The sequence below is a fragment of the Trachypithecus francoisi genome, unplaced genomic scaffold (genome assembly GCF_009764315.1).
Source record: "Trachypithecus francoisi isolate TF-2019V2 unplaced genomic scaffold, Tfra_2.0 Lachesis_group5, whole genome shotgun sequence".
Taxonomy (NCBI): domain Eukaryota; kingdom Metazoa; phylum Chordata; class Mammalia; order Primates; family Cercopithecidae; genus Trachypithecus; species Trachypithecus francoisi.
In genome coordinates this window covers 135,246,468-135,271,077 of record NW_022681470.1, presented here as the reverse complement: position 1 = coordinate 135,271,077, position 24,610 = coordinate 135,246,468, and the positions used below count along the sequence as shown (strand labels likewise).

The 24,610-nt window shown below is 44.8% G+C and overlaps 1 protein-coding gene across 5 annotated transcripts in view; it reads right to left on the bottom strand.

Moving 5' to 3' along the window:
* ADGRE3 (adhesion G protein-coupled receptor E3) overlaps positions 1 to 22,630 on the bottom strand; it is a 60,989-nt gene extending 38,359 nt beyond the window's left edge. For 2 of the 5 annotated variants that reach the window (XM_033200803.1, XM_033200805.1), the window contains exons 1-5: positions 22,389 to 22,630; positions 13,024 to 13,074; positions 8,102 to 8,224; positions 6,659 to 6,814; positions 3,010 to 3,047 (exon numbers count right to left, since the gene is read on the bottom strand). In XM_033200803.1, the coding sequence (XP_033056694.1) occupies positions 3,010 to 3,047; positions 6,659 to 6,814; positions 8,102 to 8,224; positions 13,024 to 13,074; positions 22,389 to 22,413 (393 nt within the window). In that variant the 5' untranslated portion in view covers positions 22,414 to 22,630. Of the gene's footprint in view, positions 1 to 3,009; positions 3,048 to 6,658; positions 6,815 to 8,101; positions 8,225 to 13,023; positions 13,075 to 22,388 lie in introns of those variants that run through there. The other 3 variants (XM_033200804.1, XM_033200807.1, XM_033200806.1) reach the window with 3 other exon arrangements.
* Positions 22,631 to 24,610: the final 1,980 nt, after the last annotated feature.

Sequence of the window (24,610 nt, the reverse complement as noted above, 5' to 3'; positions counted from 1 at the left end):
TCTTGCGCCAAGATTAAGAACATGGACACGCATGAGGAGTAAGTTTAGGAGGGGAGTTTAATAGGCAAAAGAAAGAGAAAAGAGGGCCGGGAGCGGTGGCTTATGCCTGAAATTCCAGAATTTTGGGAGGCTGAGGTGGAGGTGGATCACCTGAGGTCAGGAGTTCAAGACCAACCTGACCAACACAGTGAAACCCCATCTCTACTGAAAATACAGAATTAGCGAGGGGTGGTGGCACATGCCTGTAATCCCAGCTACTTGGGATGCTGAGGAAGGAGAATGGCTTGAATCTGGGAGGCGGAGGAGGCAGAGGTTGTAGTGAGCCAAGATCGCGTCACTGCATTCTAGACTGGGCGACAGAGCGAGACTCCATCTCAAAAAAAAAAAAAAAGAAAGAAAGAAACAAAGTAGAACAGCTCCCTCCCTTGCGAGAAAGAGGGATGCCCGAAAGGAAAATCCCGCTCACCGACTAGATTTTACAGTCAGGCACTAGATTTTATAGTCAGGCTGAGGAGGGGGTGTCTGAATTACGTAGGGCCCACAGATTGGTTGGGCCAGGTGTGACATTTACATACTGCTCGGTGAAGGCTGGTTGCCCTACCCACTTGGCCAGTACCATCTTGTCTGCTCCTTACTGTACAGGCGACTGGCAAAGAGAAGGGAAGATGGAGCTGCCATTTTGATCATGTCTAGTCTCAGGTAGCTTTATCGTATTGGCACAGCTGCTGGCATTGACCCATAAGCTTCCAGCTTGCTTGTCTGTCTGCAGCTCGATTTTACAGGCTGCTCTTTGTTAGAAAATAAAATGATTGGCCGGGCGCGGTGGCTCAAGCCTGTAATCCCAGCACTTTGGGAGGCCGAGACGGGCGGATCACGAGGTCAGGAGATCGAGACCATCCTGGCTAACACGGTGAAACCCCGTCTCTACTAAAAATACAAAAACTAGCCGGGCGAGGTGGCGGGCGCCTGTAGTCCCAGCTACTCGGGAGGCTGAGGCAGGAGAATGGCGTAAACCCGGGAGGTGGAGCTTGCAGTGAGCTGAGATCCGGCCACTGCGCTCCAGCCTGGGCTACAGAGCGAGACTCTGTCTCAAAAAAAAAAAAAAAAAAAAAAAAAGAAATAAAATGATTCACTTTGTGAGGCCGAGACGGGCGGATCACGAGGTCAGGAGATCGAGACCATCCTGGCTAACACGGTGAAACCCCGTCTCTACTAAAAATACAAAGAATTAGCCGGGCGAGGTGGCAGGCATCTGTAGTCCCAGCTACTTGGGAGGCTGAGGCAGGAGAATGGCGTGAACCCAGGAGGCGGAACTTGCAGTGAGCTGAGATCACGCCACTGCACTCCAACCTGGGCAACAGAGCGAGACTCCGTCTCAAAAAAAAAAAAAAAAAGGAAAATAAAATGATTTGCCTAAGTAATTTCTTTTTAAATCCCATATCACTATTTATTTATTTATTTTTGAGATGGAGTCTTGTTCTGTCACCCAGGGTGGAGTGCAGTGGCATGATCTCGGCTCACTGCAACCTCCGCCTCCTGGGTTCAAGTGATTCTCTTGCTTCAGCCTCCTGAGTAGCTGGGATTACAGGCATGCACCCCCATACCCGGCTAATTGTTTTATTTTTTGTATACATGGGAGTTTCATCATGTTGGCCAGGCTGGTCTTGAACTCCTGACCTCAGGTGATTCACCCACCTTGGCCTCCCAAAGTGCTGGGATTACAGGTGTGAGCCACCACGCCCGTCCTGATTACTTGATTCTTTATTTGTTCATTACTTCAATGACAGTTCCTTGAACTCCTGATTTGGGGTTGGTCTTATTTCCTTCCTCAAGAAGCTCATGGTCTAGAGATTGATTACATGATGTAATTACATATTTATATAAATGCTGTCAGTTGGCCAGAGACAATAATGGATACCACTGGATGCTTGGATCTCTTTTTTGCAGCAGTGTGGCAGGCCTTAATGTACTCTCTCTTTCTTGATCTGTCTTTCTTGGTCTGGGATAGATTCCTGTCTTTAGATGGCAGCGCACACACACACACAGATTCACACACTGTCATATGTAGGTACCTACGCGCACACTGTGTGTGTCTATACCTATATCTATAAGTAGATATAGATATAGATCCCTCTTGGTATATGCACGGTGTTGGTTCCAGGACCGTCCATATATGCTCAAATCCAATCCGTGCATACTCAAGTCCCATAGGGTCCTTTGGAACTCGCTCATGAAAAGTCAGTCCTTCCTCTTTGTGGGTTTGGCATCCTGCCAATATATATACTTTTTGTTTGTTTTTTTTTTTTTTTGAGACAGCGTCTTGCTCTGTCACCCAGGCTGGAGTGCAGTGGCAGCATCTCCTCTCACTCTCACTGCAACCTCCGCCTTCTGGATTCAAGTGATTCTCCTCCCTCAGCCTCCGGGGTTGCTGAGATTGCAGGCATGCGCCACCATACCTGGCTAATTTTTGTATTTTTATTAGAGATGAGGTTTTACCATGTTGGCCAGGCTGGTCTTGAACTCCTGACCTCAAGTGATCCACCTGCCTCGGCCTCCCAAAGTGCTGGGATTACAGGCTTGAGCCGCCGCGCCCGGCCCGGCAGTACTGTAGTTTTGATTCACATTTGGTTGAAACATGTCCTCGTGTAAATGGATCCCTGCATTTCAAATGTGTGCTGTTCAACTGTATATATAGTGATATATCTATAGTGAGCTGGATAATGATACACATATAGTGGTATACCTAATGGTATATCTATATCTATCTATCTATAGGTATATGTATATATACCACAGATATATATAATATATAAATATGTACTATTATGTAGTAATATATTATATGGTAATAATATATATATAATATGTACTTTATCCTAAATAATATATATTTATATATAATATATATTTTGTCCTAAATCTATCCCCATTTGCTCACTTTGGGCTTTGTAAATATTTGTTACTGATGTTTGTTACCTGGGTGGGGTCCGGGGATCAGCCTGCACTCACCTCTTTCCTGCCTTGGGTTGTCTTTGAGGAGTTCGTGTCTGCAAAAGACATCATGATGGAGTTACTACTGGAACTGAGAGTGACCAGGCAGAGGAGTGGGGAGGTGGGGTAAGTAATGGGGTGGGCAACTTTGCACCTAGAAAGTGAAAGCTTGAACTCATAGTCTTTATCTGTTGTTTATTTTTTAAAAAAACTTTTAAATTTTTAATTAAAAAATTTTTTTTAAATTTTAATTTTAATTTTTATTTTGAGACAGAGTCTCACTCTGTTGCCCAGCCTGGAGTGCAATGGTGCAACCTCGGTTCACTGCAACCTTCACCTCCTGGGTTCAAGTGATGCTCATGCCTCAGCCTCCTGAGTAGCTGGGATTACAGGCATGCACCTGCAGGCCCAGCTAATTTTTGTATTTTTAGTAGAGAGGGGTTTCACCATGTTGGCCAGGCTGGTCTCAAACTCCTGACCTCGTGATCCGCCTGCCTCGGCCTCCCGAAGGGCTGGGATTACAGGCATGAGCCATTGCACCGGCTTTTTTTTTTTTTTTTTTTTTTTTTTTTTTAGACAGGGTCTCATTCTGTTGCCCAGGCTGGAGTGCAGTGGCACAATCTTGGCTCATTGCAACCTCAACCTCCTGGACTCAAGCAATCCTCTGCCTCAGCCCCCCGAGTAGCTGGGATTATAGGAGTGTACCACCACACTTGGCTAATTTTTTTTTTTTTTTTTTTGTATTTTTTGTAGAGATGGGATTTTGCCATGTTGGCCTGTCTAGTCTCAAATTCCTGACCTCAGGGGATCCACCCGCCTTGGCCTCCCAAAATGTGAGGATTACAGGCGTGAGCCACCGCGCCTGGCTTCCAAATTCTTTTATTCCAGCTTGACTGGAAATTGGAACTGAAATGGCCAAGAAAACAGAAAATTAGAAGCCTCCTGTGTTTAAAGTCAGCCTGGATGGGAATGATAACCGAAACAGAAGCATCAATGTCTGGTTAGGGTTAGGGAGACTTTTGTGTTGGTTCCTGTGCTTGGTGAGGGCATCTCTACTTTAGAAATTCGAGGAAGGGTACACCTGTAGACCCAGCTGCTTGGGAGGCTGAGGCAGGAGGATCACATGAGCCCAGGCGTTTGAGACCAGCCTGGCCAACATGGCAAAACCCTGTCTCTACCAAAAATAAAAAATTAGCTGGGCATGGTGGTGGGTGCCTATAATCCCAGCTACTTGGGAGGCTGAGGCAGGAGAATCGCTTGAACCTAGGAGGCAAAGGTTGCAGTGAGCGGAAATCCACCACTGCACTCCAGCCTGGGAGACAGAACGAGACTCTCTCTGAAAAAAAAAAAAGAAAAAGGAAAGGCTAGCAAATGTTTACGTATCTTTTATCATCATGCTGAGGTTAAATCTGTACTTATTCTACGTCTTGGTTTTCAGCTCAGTCTATTTGCTCGAAAGCACAAACAGCTTTGTTTTAATACTGAACATTTTATTTTAGGAGTTCAAGAACTTTGACTTACAACCCTGAGTCTAGAATATGTTTGTTATAGAAAACCGTATTCATTGTAGAAAATTGCCCTTTTGAACCAAAGCTACACACTTTATCACTGGGTGGGGATGTGGGTTGCTTAGAGCTGCCAGCCTTGGTAATAACGAGCCCCAAATGGGCTCAGTCTTTATAAAAGGATGGTGCAGAGCTCTTAACATTAGGAAAACAACCAAAGGCATTTTTCTTTTTTGTAAAATAAGACAAATTTCAGTGATTAGCATCAGAACCCAGGTAGAATCACTGTCTGCCTCTACACTGTCAACAGAGGTGCGCATTGCTTAATAAAAGACAGATTTACGGCTGGGCGCTGTGGCTTACACCTATAATCCCAGCACTTTGGGAGGCCAAGGCAGGAGGATTGCTTAAGACCAGGAGTTTGAGACCAGCCTGGGTGACATAGTGAGAATCTCATCTCTACAAAAAACGAAGAAATTAACCAGGTATGGTGGCTCACACCTATAATCTCAGCTACTCAGGAGGCTGACGTGGGAGGATTGAGCCTAGAAGTTCAAGGCTGTAGTGAGCTTTGACGGTGCCACTGCACTCTAGCCTGGGTGACAGAGTGAGACCCCATCTCTGAAGAATTTTTAAAAAGTCTCTCTTATTATCCCAACAGTAGCCAATACCTCATGGGTGGTCTACCAAGTCTCATCTCTTTTTCCCATATAGACTTTTCCCATCCGTGTTTTCCATGGGAGTGGTCATATTTATATGACACAGCATCTCTCCCTGGACACCAATCCATGGGTGCACATGAAGCTCAAACTGGGCCAACCTGTTCATTCCCAAGGAATTTGCAGTGGGGTCTCAGAGAGAGAGTCAACTGATCTCTCTTTGGTTGGTTAGGGGAAAAAAAAACCAAAAAAAAAAGCAAAAAAAACCACAACATGGTAAGATCTGGAGCGGTTGGTGGTCATATTCCCTCCCCACCCCTTTTTTTTTTCGAGACAGAGTTTCGCTCTGTTACCCAGCCTGGGGTACAGTGGCGCGATCTCGTCTCACTACCACCTCCGCTTCCCGGGATCAAGTGATTCTTGTGCCTCAGCCTCCCGAGTAGCTGGGATTACAGGCACCCGCCACCACACCCAGCTAATTTTTGTATTTTTAGTAGAAATCGGGTTTCGCCACGTTGGCCAGGCTGGTCTTGAACTCCCGGTCTTGCGTGTTCTTTTTTTGTAAAATAAGACAAATTTAAGAGATTAACATCAGAACCCAGGTAGAATCACTGTCTGCTTCTACACTGTCAGTAGAGGTGCGTATTGCCTAGTAAATGACAGATTTACGGCTGGGCACTGTGGCTTATGCCTATAATCCCAGCACTTTGGGAGGCCAAGGCAGGAGGATTGCTTGAGACCAGGCCTTGGCCTCCCAAAGTACTGGGATTACAGGCGTGAGGCAACCCTCCTGGCCGGTGGACATATTTTCTGTCCTGTGGTCTAGGAAGCAGAGAAAGCCAGCCTGCAGTGAAAGAGAAGAAAGGAGTAGACCCAAAGACGATCAGAGACAGGGAACAGGAGGTGCACACTAGGGGTGTTGAGTCCCAGTTTTAGTTAATTCCAGAAGCCCAGCTGCATTCCTTTCCTTGCAGGGCATGGCCATGCAGCCTTTTCATAAACCCATCTTTTCTGCCTGTTAGCCTGAGTGAGTTTCTCTTCCTTGCAATTCCAAGAATGTGGTCTCAATCACCACCTTATCACTTCCTCCATCTCCAAACTACAGTTCCCTTTCTCACCCCATTATTTCCCTCAACTTGAACTTCCTTCTTTCCTTCTAGTTCCCTGCAGAAAATGAAAACCATATCCTGGCCCCACAACAAGTACATATTTTCTGATGTTAGAGTCAATAAAAAATGAGGAAGGACTCCTGTCTGTAAGAAGTCCCAGCACTTTGGGAGGTTGAGGCCGGTGGATCAAAAAAATTAGCTCGGAGTTGTGGTGCACGTCTATAATCTCAGCTACTCGGGAGACTGACACAGGAGAATCACTTGAGCCCGGGAGGCGGAGGTTTCAGCCACTGCACTCCAGCCTAGGCTACAGAGCGAGACTCTGTCTCAAAACAAAACAAAACAAACAAACAAACAAAAAAACAGGAAGGAAGGAGGACAAAAATGTTCTTACCCTGACAGGTGTTCCCACTGGAATTACTGAATCGTTCTTTCCCAGACTGGAGTCTATATCCTGGGACACAGCGACAGTAGAAACTTCCTTTGACATTGTGACATGCAGCGTTTAATCCACAATATACACTATAGGGTGGTTCACATTCATTAATATCTGGAACACAAAGGAATTGTGTCATTCATTCAGCAAAGATTTATTGAGCATCTACTATGTGTCAGGAGTTGCGCTCTTTACCCCAGGGTCTGTCCTGGCTTTCCGAGACAAATCAGTTTAGGTAGTGGTTATCTTGTTTTTTTGCTGTCTTCATCGACTTTGGTGGGGTTCTCCAAGAAGCAGACATTGAGATGAAGATGTAAGTACAAGTACTTTATTTGAGAGGGCATCCCAGGAAACACTGGGAGGGAAGTCATGAAATGAAACAAGAAACTATCTTTTCTTTCTGAGACACAGTCTCGCTCTGTCATCCAGGCTGGAGTGCAATGGCAGGATCTCGGCTCTCTGCAACCTCTGCCTCCTGAGTTCAAGCGATTCTCCTGTCTCAGCCTCCCGAATAACTGGGATTACAGGCATGCACCACCCTGCCCGGCTGATTTTTGTATTTTTAGCAGAGACAGGGTTTCACTATGTTGGCCAGGCTGGTCTCAAACTCCTGACCTCAGGTGATCCATCTGCCTCGGCCTCCCAAAGTGCTGGGATTACAGGCGTGAGCCACCATGCCTGGCTGAAACAAGAAACTATCTCAAATGGACAGCCAAATTTCCAAAACAGCCCCCATTTTGCCTCCCTTTTGCTCCTTCCTCTGGATGACTTGCAAATTACCCCTGGACAGGTGCAGGGGTCACACCTGTAATCCCAGCACTTTGGGAGGCCGAGGCAGGAGGATTGCTTGAGCTCAGGAGTTTGAGACTAGCCTGGACAACATGGTAATAACCCATCTCTACAAAAAATAAAAAAAAAATTAGCTGGGCATGGTGGCACACCTGTAGTCGCAGTTACTTGAGAGGCTTGATTCTAGGAGTTGGAGGCTGCAGTGAGTGGTTTTATTTATTTTGATCAGAGAGTCTCGATCTGTCACCTAGGCTGGAGTGCAGTGGTGCAATCTCGGCTCACTGCAACCTCTGCCTCCCAGATTCAAGCTATTCTCATGCCTCAGCCTCTTGAGTAGCTGAGATTATAGGCGCCCACCACCATGCCCGGCTGTTTTGTATTTTTAGTAGAGATGGAGTTTTGCCATTTTGGCCAGGCTGGTCTCAAACACCTGACCTCAAGTGATCTGTCCGCCTCAGCCTCCCCAAGTGCTGGGATTACAGGCTTGAACCACTGTGTCCAGCCTGTGGTGAGCTTTGATCATGCCACATTAGTCCAGCCTGGCGACAGAGCAAGACCCTGTCTCTAAAAATAATAATAATAAAAAATAGTAATAATAATAAAATACTTTACCGTTACATGTCTCCAAGGGGAATGTGAATAGTTTCTGCCCAGATCCAGAAACATATCCACTGTTGCAGGTGCAGTGACTGTTATTGACACAGGAAGCATTTGCGGGGCAGTTAGCACAGGAAGCTGCAGGGAGAAGAGGGGCAGGTTAAATGGACTGGGGTCACAAACTCTCCTGTTATAATTAGGCCTTGCCTCTGGATCACCTGAGGTCAGGAGTTCAAGACAAGCCTGGTCAACATGCTGAAACCCCATCTCTACTAAAAATACAAAATATAGCCAGGTGTGGTGGCGCATGCCTATAATCCTAGCTACTCAGGAGGCTGAGGCAGGAGAATTGCTCGAACCCGTGAGGTGGAGGTTGCAGTGAGCTGAGATTGCACCACTGCTCTCCAGCCTGGGTGACAGAGGGAGACTCCGTTTCAAAACATACATACATACATACATACATATATATATATATATTTGTTACAAGGTATACGTGTGCCATGTTGGTTTGCTGCACCCATCAACTCGATATTTACATTAGGTATTTCTCCTAATGCTATCCCTCCCCCAGTCCCCCACTCCCCTGACATATTATATATGTAAATAATAATAATAATGGGGCCTCGCCTCTGGGCAGGGCCTCTCAAGGCTGTGCCCTCTTGTGAGATCTAAGCACATTAAAAAATTAGAGTGTCCAGGCATGGTGGCTCACTCCACCTGGTGAGAATTTTCACATGGTGAAACCCCGTCTCTACTGAAAAATACAAAATTAGCCAGGTGTGGTGGCAGGTGCCTGTAATCCTAGCACTTTGGGAGGCTGAGGCAGGTGGATCACCTGAGGTCAGGAGTTCAAGACAAGCCTGACCAACATGGTGAAACCCCGTCTCTACTAAAAATACAAAATTAGCCAACTGTAGTGGCTCATGCCTGTAATCCCAACTACTCAGGAGGTTGAGGCAGGAGAATTGCTTGAACCCGGGAGGTGGAGGTTGCAGTGAGCCGAGATGGCGCCATTGCAATCTTACCATGGTGAGAAGCATGGTGAGTGGCATGGTGAGCATGCCTGTTAACATCTGTAATTCCAGTGCTTTAGGAGGCCAAGGTAGGAGGATTCCTTGAGGCTGGAGTTGGAGAGCAACCTGGGTAACATAGCAAGACACTATTGCTATAAAAAATAATTTAAAAATTAGCCAGGCATGGTGGCATGTGCCTGTAGTCCCAGCTACTCTGGAAGCTGAAGCGGGAGGATTGCTTGAGCCCAGGAGTTTGAGGCTGCAGTGAGTCGTGGTCATGTCATTGCACCGCAGCCTGGGTGACAGAGTGAGGCTCTGTCTCTAAAACAAACAAACAAACAAATTTGAATTTCTAGGGTACCATGGGAGGTAGATTCTGATCATGGTATATGTTAAGGTATCTTTTCTTTAGACTTCATGATTATGAAAATGATAAATTCACAGAACTGAAAAAAAAAATTCCAACAATAAGTCTCTTATTACCCCAGATTCTGAGCTGTCTACTGCCTATTGTATACTTTTCAGAAAAATTCCAATCCATAAACACACATATGTGCATCCTTTTTCTTTACATTATAGGAACAAAATACACGTACTGCTCTGTTTGGTTTTCCTGTAAAATTTTGCCTGAGAATTTTTTCTACAGCTTCACGTGTGGAGAAACCTCATTATTTTAAAAGGCATTGCAGTGTTCCATCCTGGGAATGGACAGTGCCAAATATGCAACTGAAGCAAGGTTGTGATTGACCATGCATGCAAGTCTTAATGCATTTTGGATTCTGTTTTATTTTACTTTATTTTTTAAGAGAGAGGGTCTTGCTCTATTGCCCAGGCTGGTGTGCAGTGGCATGATCATAGCCCACTGCATCCTCAATCTCCTGGACTCAAGCAATCCTCCTGCCTCAGCCTTCTGAGTGGCTCAGATTACAGGCATGTGCCCAAATGTCCAGCTAATTTAAAAATTTTTTTTGTAGAGATGGGGGTCTTGCTGTGTTGCCCAGGCTGGTCTCTTAACTCCTTGGGCTCAAGTGATCTACCTGCCTTGACCTCCCAAAGCACTGGGATTACAGGTGTGAGCCAGCATACCTAGTCTTTGGAATTTTATTTTTGGGTAAAACTAAAATTATATGTTATATAATTTGTATGTTATAATATAATATACAACACAATATATAATTGTATATTATAATATATACGTTATATATTTATACACACATATATACATACATACACACACATATATATATAGTGTTTTCTTTATCCACTTGTTGATTGATGGGCATTTGAGCTGGCTCCATAGTTTTGCAATTGTGAATTGTGCTGCTGTGAACATGCTTGTGCAAGTATGTTTTTGTATAATGCTTCTTTTCCTCTGGGTAGATACCCAGTAATGGGATTGCTGGATCAAACGGTAGAGCTACTTTCAGTTCTTTAAGGAATCTCCGCAGTGTTTTCCAAGGCGGTTGTACTAGGTTTAATTCCTACCATCTGTGTAAAGTGTTCTCTTTTCACTACATCCAAGCCAACATCTATTATTTATTTATTTATTTTTGGAACAGAGTCTCGCTCTGTCGCCCAGGCTGGAGTGCAGTGGCTTGATCTTGGCTCACTGCAAGCTCCGCCTCCTGGGTTCACGCCATTCTCCTCCCTCAGCCTCCCGAGTAGCTGGGACTACAGGCACCCACCACCACGCCAGGCTAATTTTTTTTGTGAGTATTTTTAGTAGAGATGGGGTTTCACCGTGTTAGCCAGGATGGTCTCGATCTCCTGACCTCGTGATCCGCCTGTCTCGGCCTCCCAAAGTGCTGGGATTACAGGCGTGAGCCACCACGCCCGGCCAACATCTATTAGTTTTTTGATTATGGCCATTCTTGCAGGAGTAAGGTGGTATTGCATTGTGGTTTTGATTTGCATTTCTCATATAATTAGTCATGTTGAGCATTTTTTCATGTTTCTTGGCCATTTTTTTTTTTTTTTTTTTTAAGACAGAGTCTTGCCCTGTCGTCCAGGCTGGAGTGCAAAGGTGTGATCTCGGCTCACGGTAGCCTCCACCTCCCAGGTTCAAGTGATTCTCGTGTCTCAGCCTCCCGAGTAGCTGGGGTTACAGATGCACCCCACCACACCTGGCTAATTTTTGTGTTTTTGGTAGAGACGGGGTTTCACCATGTTGGCCAGGCTGGTTTCAAACTCCTGACTTCAAGTGATCCACCTGCCTCAGCCTTCCAGGGTGCTGGGATTACAGGCGTGAGCCACCGTGCCTGGCCTGTTGGCCATTTGTATATAGAAGAGGTGGTATTGTACTCAGTGGAGCAAAATAGTCACCCACTAAGTATGCACTATTCTCCTAGGGGGACAGGGAGAGGCAGTACCCTCTGCCACTCATTTCTTTCCTATCCCTTCCCTTCCTGCCCAGGTTCTGCTTAGTTCAAAGTGAGCTCTAAAAATCCACTCTTAATCTTTTCTAGGACTTAATACCTTACCATACTGAGTATACTGGTTTACTCAGTATGGGGAGTGGGAGGCTGGGGGAGAGATAGCATTAGGAGAAATACCTAATGTAAATGTCAAGTTGATGGATGCAGCACACAAACATGGCACATGTATACCTATGTAACAAACCTGCACGTTGTGCACGTGTACCCTAGAACTTAAAGTATAATAAAAAAAAAGAAAAACAAATGTACCATCTGAGCCATTACTAAGTGTACAGTTCAGTGGAATTTAATACATTCATCATGTTGTGGAAGCATCTCCATAACTGTTTTCATCTTGTAAAACTGAAACTCTATACCCACTAAACATTCACTCCAGGCTGGGCTTGGTGGCTTATGCCTGTAATCCCAGCAATTTGGGAGGTCGAGGTGGGCAGGCGATTTGACGCCAGGAGTTGGAGACCACCCTTGGTGTCATGGTGAAACCCAGTCTCTACAAAAAAATGCAAAAATCAGCCCAGCATGGCGTGTGTCTCTAGTCCCAGCTACTCGGGAGGCTGAGGCACGAGATTCACTTGAACCCGGGAGGCAGAGGTTGCAGTGAGCCGAGATCGCACTACTGCATTCCAGCCTGGGTGGCAGAGTGAGACTCTGTCTCAAAAAAAGAAGAAGGCCGGGCGCGGTGGCTCAAGCCTGTAATCCCAGCACTTTGGGAGGCCGAGACGGGTGGATCACGAGGTCAGGAGATCGAGACCATCGTGGCTAACACGATGAAACCCCGTCTCTACTAAAAATACAAAAAAACTAGCCGGGCGAGGTTGCGGGTGCCTGTAGTCCTAGCTACTCGGGAGACTGAGGCAGGAGAATGGCGAGAACCCGAGAGGTGGAGCTTGCAGTGAGCTGAGATCCGGCCACTGCACTCCAGCCTGGGCGACAGAGCGAGACTCCGTCTCAAAAAAAAAAAAAAGAGAAAAAAGAAAAAAAGAGACCCTCAGGCTTCACCCTACGCCTGAGTCTTTCCCAGATTCTTAACCCACAGAAACCAAGAGTGATAACCAGACAAACTTCTTTTTTTTTTTTTTTCTTAGATTCAAGAGGTACATGTGAATCCAGAGAGAGAGTCCCACGGGAGTAACATTAAACAGAAATGACCTTATTTCATTATTTGTTGACTTTTTTATAATCAGAATGATAATGATTACCATTCCTTTGTCTCTTCTCACTAGCATATCTGCTTCATGAGACTTTGTGTGTTTTATTTTCTGTTCTATCTCCACGTTGTACCCATTATGGTTAGCAAAAACAGACAGATTAAAAATCAAACAAGAAGATAAATAAAAGGCTATATCAATTAAGCAAACAAATAATGAAACACAGGAGCAAGCCTTCCCAAATATTGCTCTCAGAACAGGCACTTTTCTCCAGCCCGTTGGAGAAAAGTGGACGCTGGACCTGGGTCCACACCTTCCCTGTTCTGGCTCTGAGCACTCACCTTTGATTTTAGGAGTCACCGCTCCAAAGAAGCACAGCAGAAAGCAGAGGCCTGGAATAGATGGGGAACAGAAGGGAGAGACATGAAACAATTGAGGAATGATTCCAAGACATGCCCCAAGGGCTGTGTATCAGTTATCTATCACTGTAACAAATCACAAAAATGTAATGACTTAAAACAACATTTTTGTTGAGTATGGAGATCGCTCAAAGAACTAAAAATAGGACCACTGTTGGACCCAGCAATCCCACTACTGGGGATCTACCCAAAGGAAAAGAAATCATTATATCCACAAGACACCTGCACTCATATGTTTACAGTAGCGTTATTCACAATAGGCAAGTCACGGAGCCAACCTAAGTGTCCACCAACAGTTGACTCGATAAAGAAAATATGCCATATATGCACCATGGAATACTATGCAGCCATAAGAAAGAATGAAATCATGCCCTCAGCAGCAACACTGATGGAGCTAGAGGCCATTATCCTAAGTGAACTAACTCAGAAGCAGAAAATCAAATATTGTATGTTCTCACTTATATGTGGGAGCTAAACAACAGGCAGACCTGGACACGAAGATGGAGACAACAGACTCTGGGGACTTCTGAAGAGCCATGACTTGGCTATTGTGAATAGTGCTGCCATAAACATATGGGTGCAGGTGTCTTTTTCATATAATGATTACTTTTTTTTTTTTTTTTGAGACAGAGTCTTTTTCTGTCACTCAGGCTGGAGTGCAATCTTGGCTCCCAGGTTCAATTGATTCTCCTGCCTTAGCCTACCAAGTAGCTTGGATTATAGGTGCTTGCTACTATGCCCGGCTAATTTTTATATTTTTAGTAGAGAGGGGGGTTTCAACATGTTGGCCAGGCTGGTGTTGAACTCCTGACTTCAAGTGATCCACCTTGCCTCAGCCTCCCAAAGTGCTGAGATGACAGGCATGAGCCACTGTGCCTAGCCCAGTGATTATTATTATTATTTTTTTGGGTAGATACCCAGTAGTGGGATTTCTGGGTCCAACAGTCGTTCTATTTTTAGTCCTTTCAGAGATCTCCATACTCAACAAAAATGTTGTTTTAAGCCACTAAAAAAGGGGAGGATGTGGGGTGATAAGAGTTGAAAAATTACCTATTGGGTATAATGTTTAATATTTGGGTGATGGGTACATCAGAAACCCAGTCTCCACCATTATGCACGTAATATCCATGTAGCATTCAAGCACATGTACATGTGCTTGAATCTAAGAAAAAAATGTTTGTTTTGTTATCACTCTTGGTTTCTGTGGGCCAAGAATCTGGGAAGGGCTCAGCTGGGCAGTTCTAGCTTGATGGTCTCATATGATTGTAGTCAGTTAGTGGATGGGGCTGCAACAACTGAGAACTAGCTGGGCATTGTTGTTCCTTCACCTGTTGTCCCAGGGTGATGGGCTGCTTTGGGCTTCCTTCCAACATGGAGACCTGAAGCAGGCTGCTTTAATGGCACATCTAAGCTCTAAGCATGAGTGTCCCAGCCAATGAGGCTGCATCTCCTCTTGACACTCATCCCTGAAAGTCACCCAGCTCTACTTTCATCATATTCCCTTGGTTACAAGCAAGTTACAAGCTCATTCAGATTCAAGTGGAGAAGAACCAAGTTCTTCCTCCTTATGAGAGACCAGGAAGATTCTAGAAACACATTTTGGACGGGGGATATTATTTCCACCTTTTTGGAAAATAGTCTGCTCAGGCTGGCTCTGTTGTGTCTGGTAAAGAGCTCTTTGCTCTTCCCCATGCCTTTCCAACATCAGGAGGTGTCATCAGTCATGTTCCTGTTTCTGCAAAGACCTAAAGATGCTGGACAGATGGACTGCTTTTTTTCTCTTCCTTTCCCAATCTTCCATCACTCTGATCACTTGTTCTCACTGTACCTTCTTTTCATTCTCTTATGGCTTCTGTGGGTCAGGAATCTGTGAAGGGCTCAGTTAGGTGGTCCTGGAATGCTTATTTACAGAATTATTTGCCATTTGTAAGAATGGTATTAAAAATATTTAACAACTGGTATGGTGCAGGAATTGACCAATCAGAATAAACCCGGGAGACCCTCTCTGATGCATCAGGCATTAGCCTTTCAGCTGCTCAGTTGGGGTCCCCAAGCAAGGTCTGGATTGGCAGGCGTGTCCCGGGAACTGGTTCTGGGTAATGATTATTTACAAATGGTGTGGAAATTTTTCAGTGTAAACAACCATCATAGCCTTTCTGGTGTGCACTACTTGAAATTGAGCTCTGGTGACTCATAACCTTATTTGCAACACTGGTTATCCCCTAAGAAGGTGGGTCCTGATAACAAAAGGGTCTTTGTCTACCAAATAGGGTAATGGGTATGGATGAGAGTGAACTATTTTGCTGGAACTGGGATAAACTTTGATTCCTGTGCATGATAAAGGACCGGAGTTGGAAGGATTGAGAGAAGATCTGAGGCTGAGAGTCTAGAGTAGGCGGAGAAGGGACACTGTGGCTGCCCAGAGGAGGCTCAGCAGGGAGGAGATGTGGAAGCTGATGGCTAAGAAGCGAGACTTGAAGCAGGTGGGACTTTTTCGGAATAAAATGGAATGTAAACATCCCTCTATCTTGCCTATGAATGAGATAGTAAAATCAACCTTGCTCACTGGTTTTTTCCCCATGTTTAAAGTTATGATAGAATACACATAACATGAAATTTACCATCGTAACCATTTTTAAGTGTACAGTTTAGTGGAATTCAGTATATTCATAATGTTTTGCAACTATCTCCATAACTCTTTTCATTTTTTTTTTTTTTTTGAAATGGAGTCTCGCCCTGTTGCTCAGGCTGGAATGCAATGGTGCGATCTTGGCTCACTGCAACTTCCACCTCCTGGGTTCAAGCAATTCTCCTGCGTCAGCCTCCTGAGTAGCTAGGATTACAGGCACCTGCCTCTATGCCCAGCTAATTTTTGTATTTTTAGTAGAGATGGGGTTTCAGTATGTTGGCCTGGCTGGTTTTGAACTCCTGACCTTGTGATCTGCTCACCTCGGCCTGCCAAAGTGCTGGGATTACAGGTGTGAGCCACTGCACCCGGCCAACTCTTTTCATTTTTTAAAACTAGAACTCTATACCGCTGAGTATATCTTACTCTCTCCTGTCCTGTGAGTTTCCCACTAAAAGGTTTGCTGCCAGACATACTGGATCTCCTTTACACGTTATTTGTTTCTTTTTTCATGCTGCTTTTAGGGTCTTCTCTTTGTCCTTGACCTTTGAGAGTTTAATTATTATATGCCTTGGAATCTTCTTATTTTAATTGACTCTCCTTGGTGATCTTGGACCTTCTATATGGATATTAATTTATTTCTCTAGATTTGCAAACTTCCCTGCCATTATTTCTTTGAATAAACCTTATGTCAACAAAAAGAGTCAAACTCTGCGAAATATTTGAAGAGATTTGTTCTGAGCCAAGTATGAGTGACTAATGGTCCATGACACTGCCCTCAAGAGATCTTGAGAACATGTGCCCAAGGTGGTCAGGGTACAGCTTAGTTTTATACACTTTAGGGAGGCATGAGGCATCAATCAAATACATGTAAGATACATTGGTTCTGTCCAGAAAGGTGGGACAGCTGGAAGTGGGGCTTCCAGGTCATAGACAGATTGAAAGATTTTCTGATTGGTAATTGTTGAAAGAGTTGTTATTGTCTAAAGACTTAGGAATGTGGCTGGGTGCGGCAGCTCATGCCTGTAATCCCAGCATTTTGGGAGACTGAGGCAGGCAGCCTGAGGTCGGGAGTTCGAGACCAGTCTGACCACCATGGAGAAACCCTGTCTCTACAAAATTAGCTGGGCGTGGTGGCGCATGCCTGTAATCCCAGCTTCTTGGGAAGCTGAGGCGGGAAAATGGCTTGAACCTGGGAGGCGGAGGTTGCGGTGAGCTGCGATTGTGCCATTGCACTCCAGCCTGGGCAACAAGAGTGAAACTCCAACTCAAAAAAAAAAAAAAAAAAAAAAGACTTAGGAATGTTTGGGTTAAGATAAAGGGGTCGTGGAGACCAAGGTTTTATCACACAGGTGAAGCCTCCAGGTAACAGGCTTCAGAAGAATAGACTGTAAATGTTTCTTTTGTTTCTTTTTTCTTTGTTTTTTGAGATGGAGTCTCGCTCTGTCACCCAGGCTAGAGTGCAGTGGCGCGATCTCGGCTCACTGCAAACTCTGCCTCCCGGGTTCATGCCGTTTTCCGGCCTCAGCCTCCTGAGTAGCTGGGACTATAAGCCCAGCTTATTTTTTGTATTTTTAGTAGAGACAGGGTTTCACCGTGTTAGCCAGGATGGTCTCGATCTCCTGACGGTCTCCGAAAGTGCTGGGATTACAGGCGTGAGCCACCGCGCCTGGCTGATTGTAAATGTTTCTTATCAGACTTAAAGAGTTTGTTGGAATTATCAGTAATTCCAAAAGGGAGGAGTGTATAAAGAGGTATGTTCCACTCCCTCCCATTTCCCATCTTGAGCTAGTTTCTCAGCTTAGCTTTAGAATGCCCTTGTTGAGAGGAAGGGTCCATTCAGATGGTCAGGGGGCTTAGAATTCTATTTTTGGTTTACACTTCTATCCCTATCTATTTCTTCACTCCCTCTTTTAGGTCAGTGACTCTTAGATTTACCATTTTGAGGCTATTTTCTATATATCATAAGCATTTAAACATTTTTTTCTTTTTTTCCCCTCTGACTATTTTCGAGTAGCCTGACTTTGAGCCAACAAATTTTCTTCTGCTTGATCAATTCTTCTGTTGAGACAGTTGATGCATTTTTTAGTTTGTCAATTGCATTTTTCCGCTCTAGGATTTCTGTTTGACTTAAACACTCACTCCTCATTGCTCACTAATGTCTTGGAGAGAAAATTTCCTTTGTGGGGGAATTGCACAAAGGTCTCAACCCTATTTCCATAATGTCTAAGAGAAAATAGCTTTTACTACATACTATGCACTTTACACACATGAACTCACTTCAGTTTTGCGACGACTTTAGCAGGAAAGTGCTATTAGCATCATCTCCGGTTTTCAGATTAAGAAATGGAGGCACGGGGAGGGTGAGTAGCTTGCTCCATTCACTGGGGCTAGTCAGTGGCAGAGCTGAGGTTAAACACGGGTTCTGGGTGCTAGCTGATAATCCATTACACCACATAGCCTCTCCTTCAGAAATCCCACAGGGGACTACATGCATGGAAGTGCTGTTCAGATTGTAAATACTAGGTGGGCATGTTTATTGTGACAGTGACTTGTCCTTTTTCTCCTGGCAGATGCCACTCACCAGATCTGACTGGAGCCTCAAAGTCCAGTACAGAGTGATATGTGACTTGGTCATTTAGGGCAGTGCAGACCAATGGCAGGATTTTGGAGAAGAGGCCCTGGGGGCTAACTGTGTGACTCTTCAAGAGTGGCAATGGGAGCAATCTAAATCTTTCTGGATCCCTCTCTTGAGTTTCCAATTGCTGCTATCACAAATTACCATGAATGTAGTGGCTTAAAGTAACACTGATTTATTCTCTGACAGGTCTGGAGGTCGGAAGTCTTAAATCAGCCTCTATAGGCTAAAATCAAGAATGTTAGCAGGGCTGGTTTCTTTTGAAAGCTCTAGGGGAGAATCTGTCTCCTTGCCTTTTCCAGCTTCTAGAAGCTGCCTGCAATTCTTGCCTCATAGAGCCTTCCCCCTTCTTTAAATCCTGCAGCACAGCATCTTCTTGTCTTCCTGATCTTCCAGCTTCCTCTTAAGAGGACCTTTGTGATTATTACATTAGGCCCCCTGGAAAATTCAGGGTACTACCCCCATATTAAGATTCTTAGCTTAATCAACATTTGCAAAGTTTCTTTTACCATGTAAGGTAACATATTAACAGGTTCCAGGGATTAGGATGTGGATGTCTTTGGGAGGACTGTTATTTTTCTTCCCATAATTCTCACTCTTCCCCTAAGAAGATGCCAGGTCCGGTTTGTTATCAGTTACGCAATTGCATTCATAGAACATTTTGAATATTCTCAGCTGGGCTTAACATCAAGCTGATGTTTCCTTTAAAGTCCCCTTCCTCCTACATTTTTTATTTGTATTTTTATTTTTTTGAGGCAGGTTCTTTTTCTGTTGCCCCGGTTGGGCTGCAGTGGTGCAATCAGAGCTCACTATAGCCTTGCACTCCTGGGCTACATGCATGAGATACCACTCATGGCTAATTAAACATTTTTTTTTTGGTAGAGATTGGGTCTTGCTGTGTTAACCGAGCTGGTCTTGAACTATTCGCCTCAAGTGACCCTCCATCCGCAGCCTCCCAAAGTGTTGGAATTATAGGCGTGAGCCACTGTGCCCAGTCCTTTCTTCTTTTGTATAAACATGAATGTGTAGCAGCCACACAAACCTTACACCTGCCCAAATGATGACTAGCTCAAAGGGCTAACTGATAAACCCTTATGGCTGAATAGTGTTACCCTGTTCCTAAAACGCAGGCAGTCTGGGGGACCATCATGTTTCCTTCAGACTAATCTTTAGTCTAAACAGCAAGACTAAAGACTAACTAGTCTTTAGTCTAACCAGCAAATTACTCACTAATTTGGGCTTGTGTCTTAAGTTAGGGTTTCTAAAGAGTCATTGGTGTGTCAGAATCCCAGAGTTCTAAGAAACTTTAGAAATCATCCACTGACTCCTTTTGCAGATGAGGAAATGGGCCCCCTGGGGTTAAGTGGCTGGCACACTAGTTGGGCAAATTTGGGTAAGTTGTTTAACCTCACTAAGTTTCCTTATGTGAAATAGGGTGGCAGTATGACCTACTTTGTGGGGTTTTGGAGATGACCCAAATGAGGGACTGCGTAGAGCACAATGTCAGGCAGAAAGTCCTTCACCGATGTTGGCTGCCTCTGTCACCATTTGATTTCCTCCTTTCCCATTTGGATGCTTTTTCTTTTTTTTTTTTCTTTTTTTTTTTTTTGAGACGGAGTCTCGCTCTGCGCCCAAGCTGGAGTGCAGTGGCCGGATCTCAGCTCACTGCAAGCTCCGCCTCCCGGGTTCACGCCATTCTCCTGCCTCAGCCTCCCGAGTAGCTGGGACTACAGGCGCCCGCCACCTCGCCCGGCTAGTTTTTTGTACTTTTTAGTAGAGACGGGGTTTCACTGTGTTAGCCAGGATGGTCTCGATCTCCTGACCTTGTGATCCGCCCGCCTCGGCCTCCCAAAGTGCTGGGATTACAGGCTTGAGCCACTGCGCCCGGCCTGGATGCTTTTTCTTTCTTGTTGCCTAATTGCTCTAGCTTGCTGCCTATATTATCATTTGAGCTCTGTTGCTCAGGCTGGAGTGCAGTGATGCAATCACAGTTCACTGTAACCTTGAACTCTTGAGCTCAAGCAATCCTCCCACCTCAGCCTCCAGGGTAGCTGGGACTACAGGTGTATGCCACCAGGCCTGGCTAATTTTTTTTTTTTGCAGTATTTCATGGAGACAGAGTCTTGCTATGTTGCTCAGATTGGTATCGAACTCCTGGCTCCGGCAATCTTCCTGCCTTGGCCTGCCAAAGCTCTGGGATTATAGGTATGAGCTACCATGCCCAACCCTAGAATCCTGATTCTTGACCCAATGCTCATATCTTCACCCTTGCCTGTACCATCTAGTGATATGGGCTAAAAGTTCCTGGATAACGGGAATTCACTGATAATCCACCTCAGAAGTGTCGAGGACTTTGTCTCCAGTTGCAACAAGGCAGGCTTCATTCATGTTTGATTCCACATATACTGAAACACCTCTTATATATAAGATGCTATGCTAGGGGTTGCAAAGGTGAGGGAGACACGGCATTAGGATTTAAATATAGCTTGTATTATTTTGATCAAATTTATGGCCTATCAACTGCCTCTGCAGCAGAATAACTGTGAGGCTTTGAGCAATTCACACAACCTCTCTATGATGCAATTTATTATCTGTAATGTGGAGATGCTGTGTGACAATGTAAAGCAATTTAAGCCTAATGTCAGGCTAAAGTAGCTGCTTAATAAATATAAGCTTTGATTGATATTGGGACTGTCAATATTGTTAATTCATCTGGAGCTGGAAAGATGGAAAGATTGAAGCCATGAAATTATGAGATTCCTATAGGGAGAGGGAGTAGAAAAACAGAAGATCCCCCAGGAAGGATCCTGTGGGAGAAGCATTATAGCAAAGATCCAGAGACAGATGGTTTGGGTTCAAATCCCAGTTATTTACTAGCTGTGTGATGTTGGACAAATAACATAACCTCTCTGTGTCCCAGTTTTCTCATCTGTAAGATGAGGATACCCCATGAGCGTACTGATGATGCAACGGATTAGTACATGCAAGATGCATAGTGAGTTTTCAAAAATGTTGATTATTATTTTGTTTGTATAAATTTATGGGATACAAGTGTAATTTTGTTGCATGCATCGATTGCACAGTGGTGAAGTCAAGACTTTTAGAGTATCCACCATCCAAATGATGTACATTGTACCCATTAGGTAACTTCTCATTTTCCACTCTCCTTCTGCTCCCTCTGCCTTCCCAGTCTTCATTGTCTATCATTCTACTCTCTATGTCCATGTGTCCACATTATTTAGCTCCCACTGATAAACGAGAACATAAGGCATTTGTCTTTTGGTGTCTGAGTTATTTCACTTAATATAATGACCTCTAAAATTAATGATAAAATTATTTATTTTCTTGTCACAGGAAGATGATAAAGGAGGGAGAAGAAAGAATAGCAAGAGAAAAAGGAAAAAAGTCAGGGCAGGGCTAGGTTGCAGAAGTTATCAAGAAGGAGAGGACATCAGTTAGAAAACAAAACTCGCCAAGAGGAAGATGAACAACCTATTAGAGGTTGGGTGCGGTGGCTCATGCCTGCAATCCTAGCAGGCCGAGGCAGGCGGATCACCTGAGGTCAGGAGTTTGAAACCAGCCAGGGCAACACGGTGAAACCCCCGTCTCTACTAAAAATACAAAAATTAGCCAGGTGTGGTGATGGGTGCCTGTAATCCCAGCTACTCAGGAGGCTGAGGCAGGAGAATCACTTGAACCCGGGAGGCAGAGGTTGCAGTGAGCCAAGATCGTGTCACTGTGCTCCAGCCTGGGTGACAGCAAGATTCCATCTCAAAAAACAAAACAAAACAAACAAACAAAACAAACAAAAAACCAAGCTACTAGATTGGGTAAGGAACATTTTAGGGATATTTGAGAGCATACTTTGAATAGGGTAGTCAGGAAGGAAACCATACTCCAAAGGGAAAAGGTGAGAATGTTCAGAGCAGAAGAAAGAGGAGGAGAAAATAACCAATTGTTGAATAAAGTGGCCCCTGACTGGGGGATAGGTTAAGTCTCAGTCATTGTTACAGTCACACATACCTGGAGGAAGGGATGACCCCTGCATTCCTGTGGTACAGGTATCCCACGCCAGCCAGCCCTGGAAGCTCCCTACTGTGCCGTAAGCCAACCACCTTTCCTTGCTCAAGAAATCTCATGAGGATTGATGTATGTATCTCAGGTCAGCTGACTCTTGCTATCAGAAAAGCGAACTGCTTCCCCTCTTTCGCCATCAGACTCATGGTTCTGCTTTTCGTTTATTTGCTGTACCTTTTCTGCTTAGCTGTTGTTGATCACCTTTAGGATGATTGAGTCAGTAAACTCTAACAAAGAAATGCCCTGTAAGTTACATCACATTGCCTGAGGTTGAGGAAGTGCCTTTGGGACCAAAATAAATCTTAAATAACCCTGTGGTTTTGAGCTGGGTAAACCAGGTTTTAGGGCGTCCGTGTTGGTATCTGAAGTTTCCAGAGGAGTCATTTTCACGTATCTTTCTCTTTCCCCAGTAGATGATACTTATTGGTTATGATTGCTGAGCCAGAAGAAGTTAAGAGTCCCAAAGTCTCATAGAAGGTAATACATTATTTGGTTATTTGGACCAACCCTAACAAGTCACAGGATTTGGGGGAAAAGAGGTTTCTAAATCTATCCTTCCTCCAACAAATATTCATTTATTTATTTGGGCCTCGCTCTGTTACCCAGGCTGGAGTGCTGTGGCACAATCATAGCTCACTACAACCTCAAACTCCTGGGCTCCAGCGATCCTCCCACCTCAGTCCTCCGAATTGGTAGGACTACAGGTGCATGGCACCACGCCTGGCTAATTTTTTTTAGTTTTTTTTTTTTTTTTGAAGAGAGACAGGGTCTCGCTTTGTAGCCCAGGCTTGTCTTGAACTCCTGGGCTTAAGCAATCCTGCCTCAGCCTCCCAGTGTTGGGATTACAGGTGTGAGCCATGGCACCTGGCCTCCCCTGCTGAAAACGCTTCTAAAGTTCTCCTTTAGACTTAAAACACCTACTTCCTACTAAAGCAGTGTCATTGTCTGTGGTTCATCCTCTCATGTCAAGGAAATTAAGGATGTGGACACATAAGAAGTGAATTTAAGGCCGAGCACAGTGGCTCACCCTTGTAATCCCAGCACTTTGAGAGACTGAGACGGGTGGATCACCTGAGGTCAGGAGTTGGAGACCAGCCTAGCTAACATGGTGAAACCCTGTCTCTACTAAAAACACAAAAATTAGCTGGGCATGGTGGTGTATGCCTGTAATCCCAGCTATTCAGAAGGCTGAGGCAAGAGAATTGTTTGAACCCGGGAGACAGAGGTTGCAGTGAACGAAGATTGCGCCACTGCATTCCAGCCTGGGTGACAGAGTAAGACTTCATCTGAAAAAAAAAGAAAAAAAAATTGAGTTTAAGAGCAGAAGTTTAATAGGCAAGAGAAGAGAAAAAAGAGAAAAGCTCTATCCTGCAGAGAGAGAGGGGCTCCCAAGTGGGTCTTCTGGTCTCATGGTGAGATACATGGGGTTTTACAGCCGCGCTTGCGGAGGAGCTGTCTGATTGACGTAGGGCCCGAGAGATTGATCCGACTGGCTGTGCTGTTTGCATAGCACACAAAGAAGCTGGCCGCCCCATCCTCATCTTTTATTATGCAGATGGAGTCTCTACCTGGCTGGCACCATGTTGCCTGCTTTTATACTGTACACATGGTAATAAAGAAAAGGGAAGAGGGAACCTCCATGTTGAACATGCCTGGCCCCCAAGGAGCCTTTTCCTATTGGCACGGCTGCTGCATTGACCTTCACAAACTTCCAGCTTGCTTATTTATGTCTGTAGCTCGATTCTACAGACCGCTGTTTGTTGTGGTGGTGATGATGATGATGATGGTGATAATAACGGTTGCGGTGGTGATGGTGACGGTGGTAATCATGGTCGTGGCGGTAGTCGTGGAGGTATAGGTGGTGGTGGTGACGATGATGGAAGAGATGATGATGATGGTGATGATGATGGTTGTGATGATGGTGAAGGTGATGAAAGTGATGGCGATGGTAGTAGCGATGGTGGCAGTTACATTATGGTGATATTTTCAGAGATGGTGATGATAGTGATTGAAGGTGACAGTTGCAGTGAAGGTGATTGTTGTGGTGATGGTGATGAAGGCTGTGATAGCAGTGGTGATGATGATGGGAGTGAAAATAGCAAAGGTGGTGGTTATATTGGTTGGGGAGGTAAAGATGAAAAGAAATAATTTTGGGGCTGCTTTTTTGT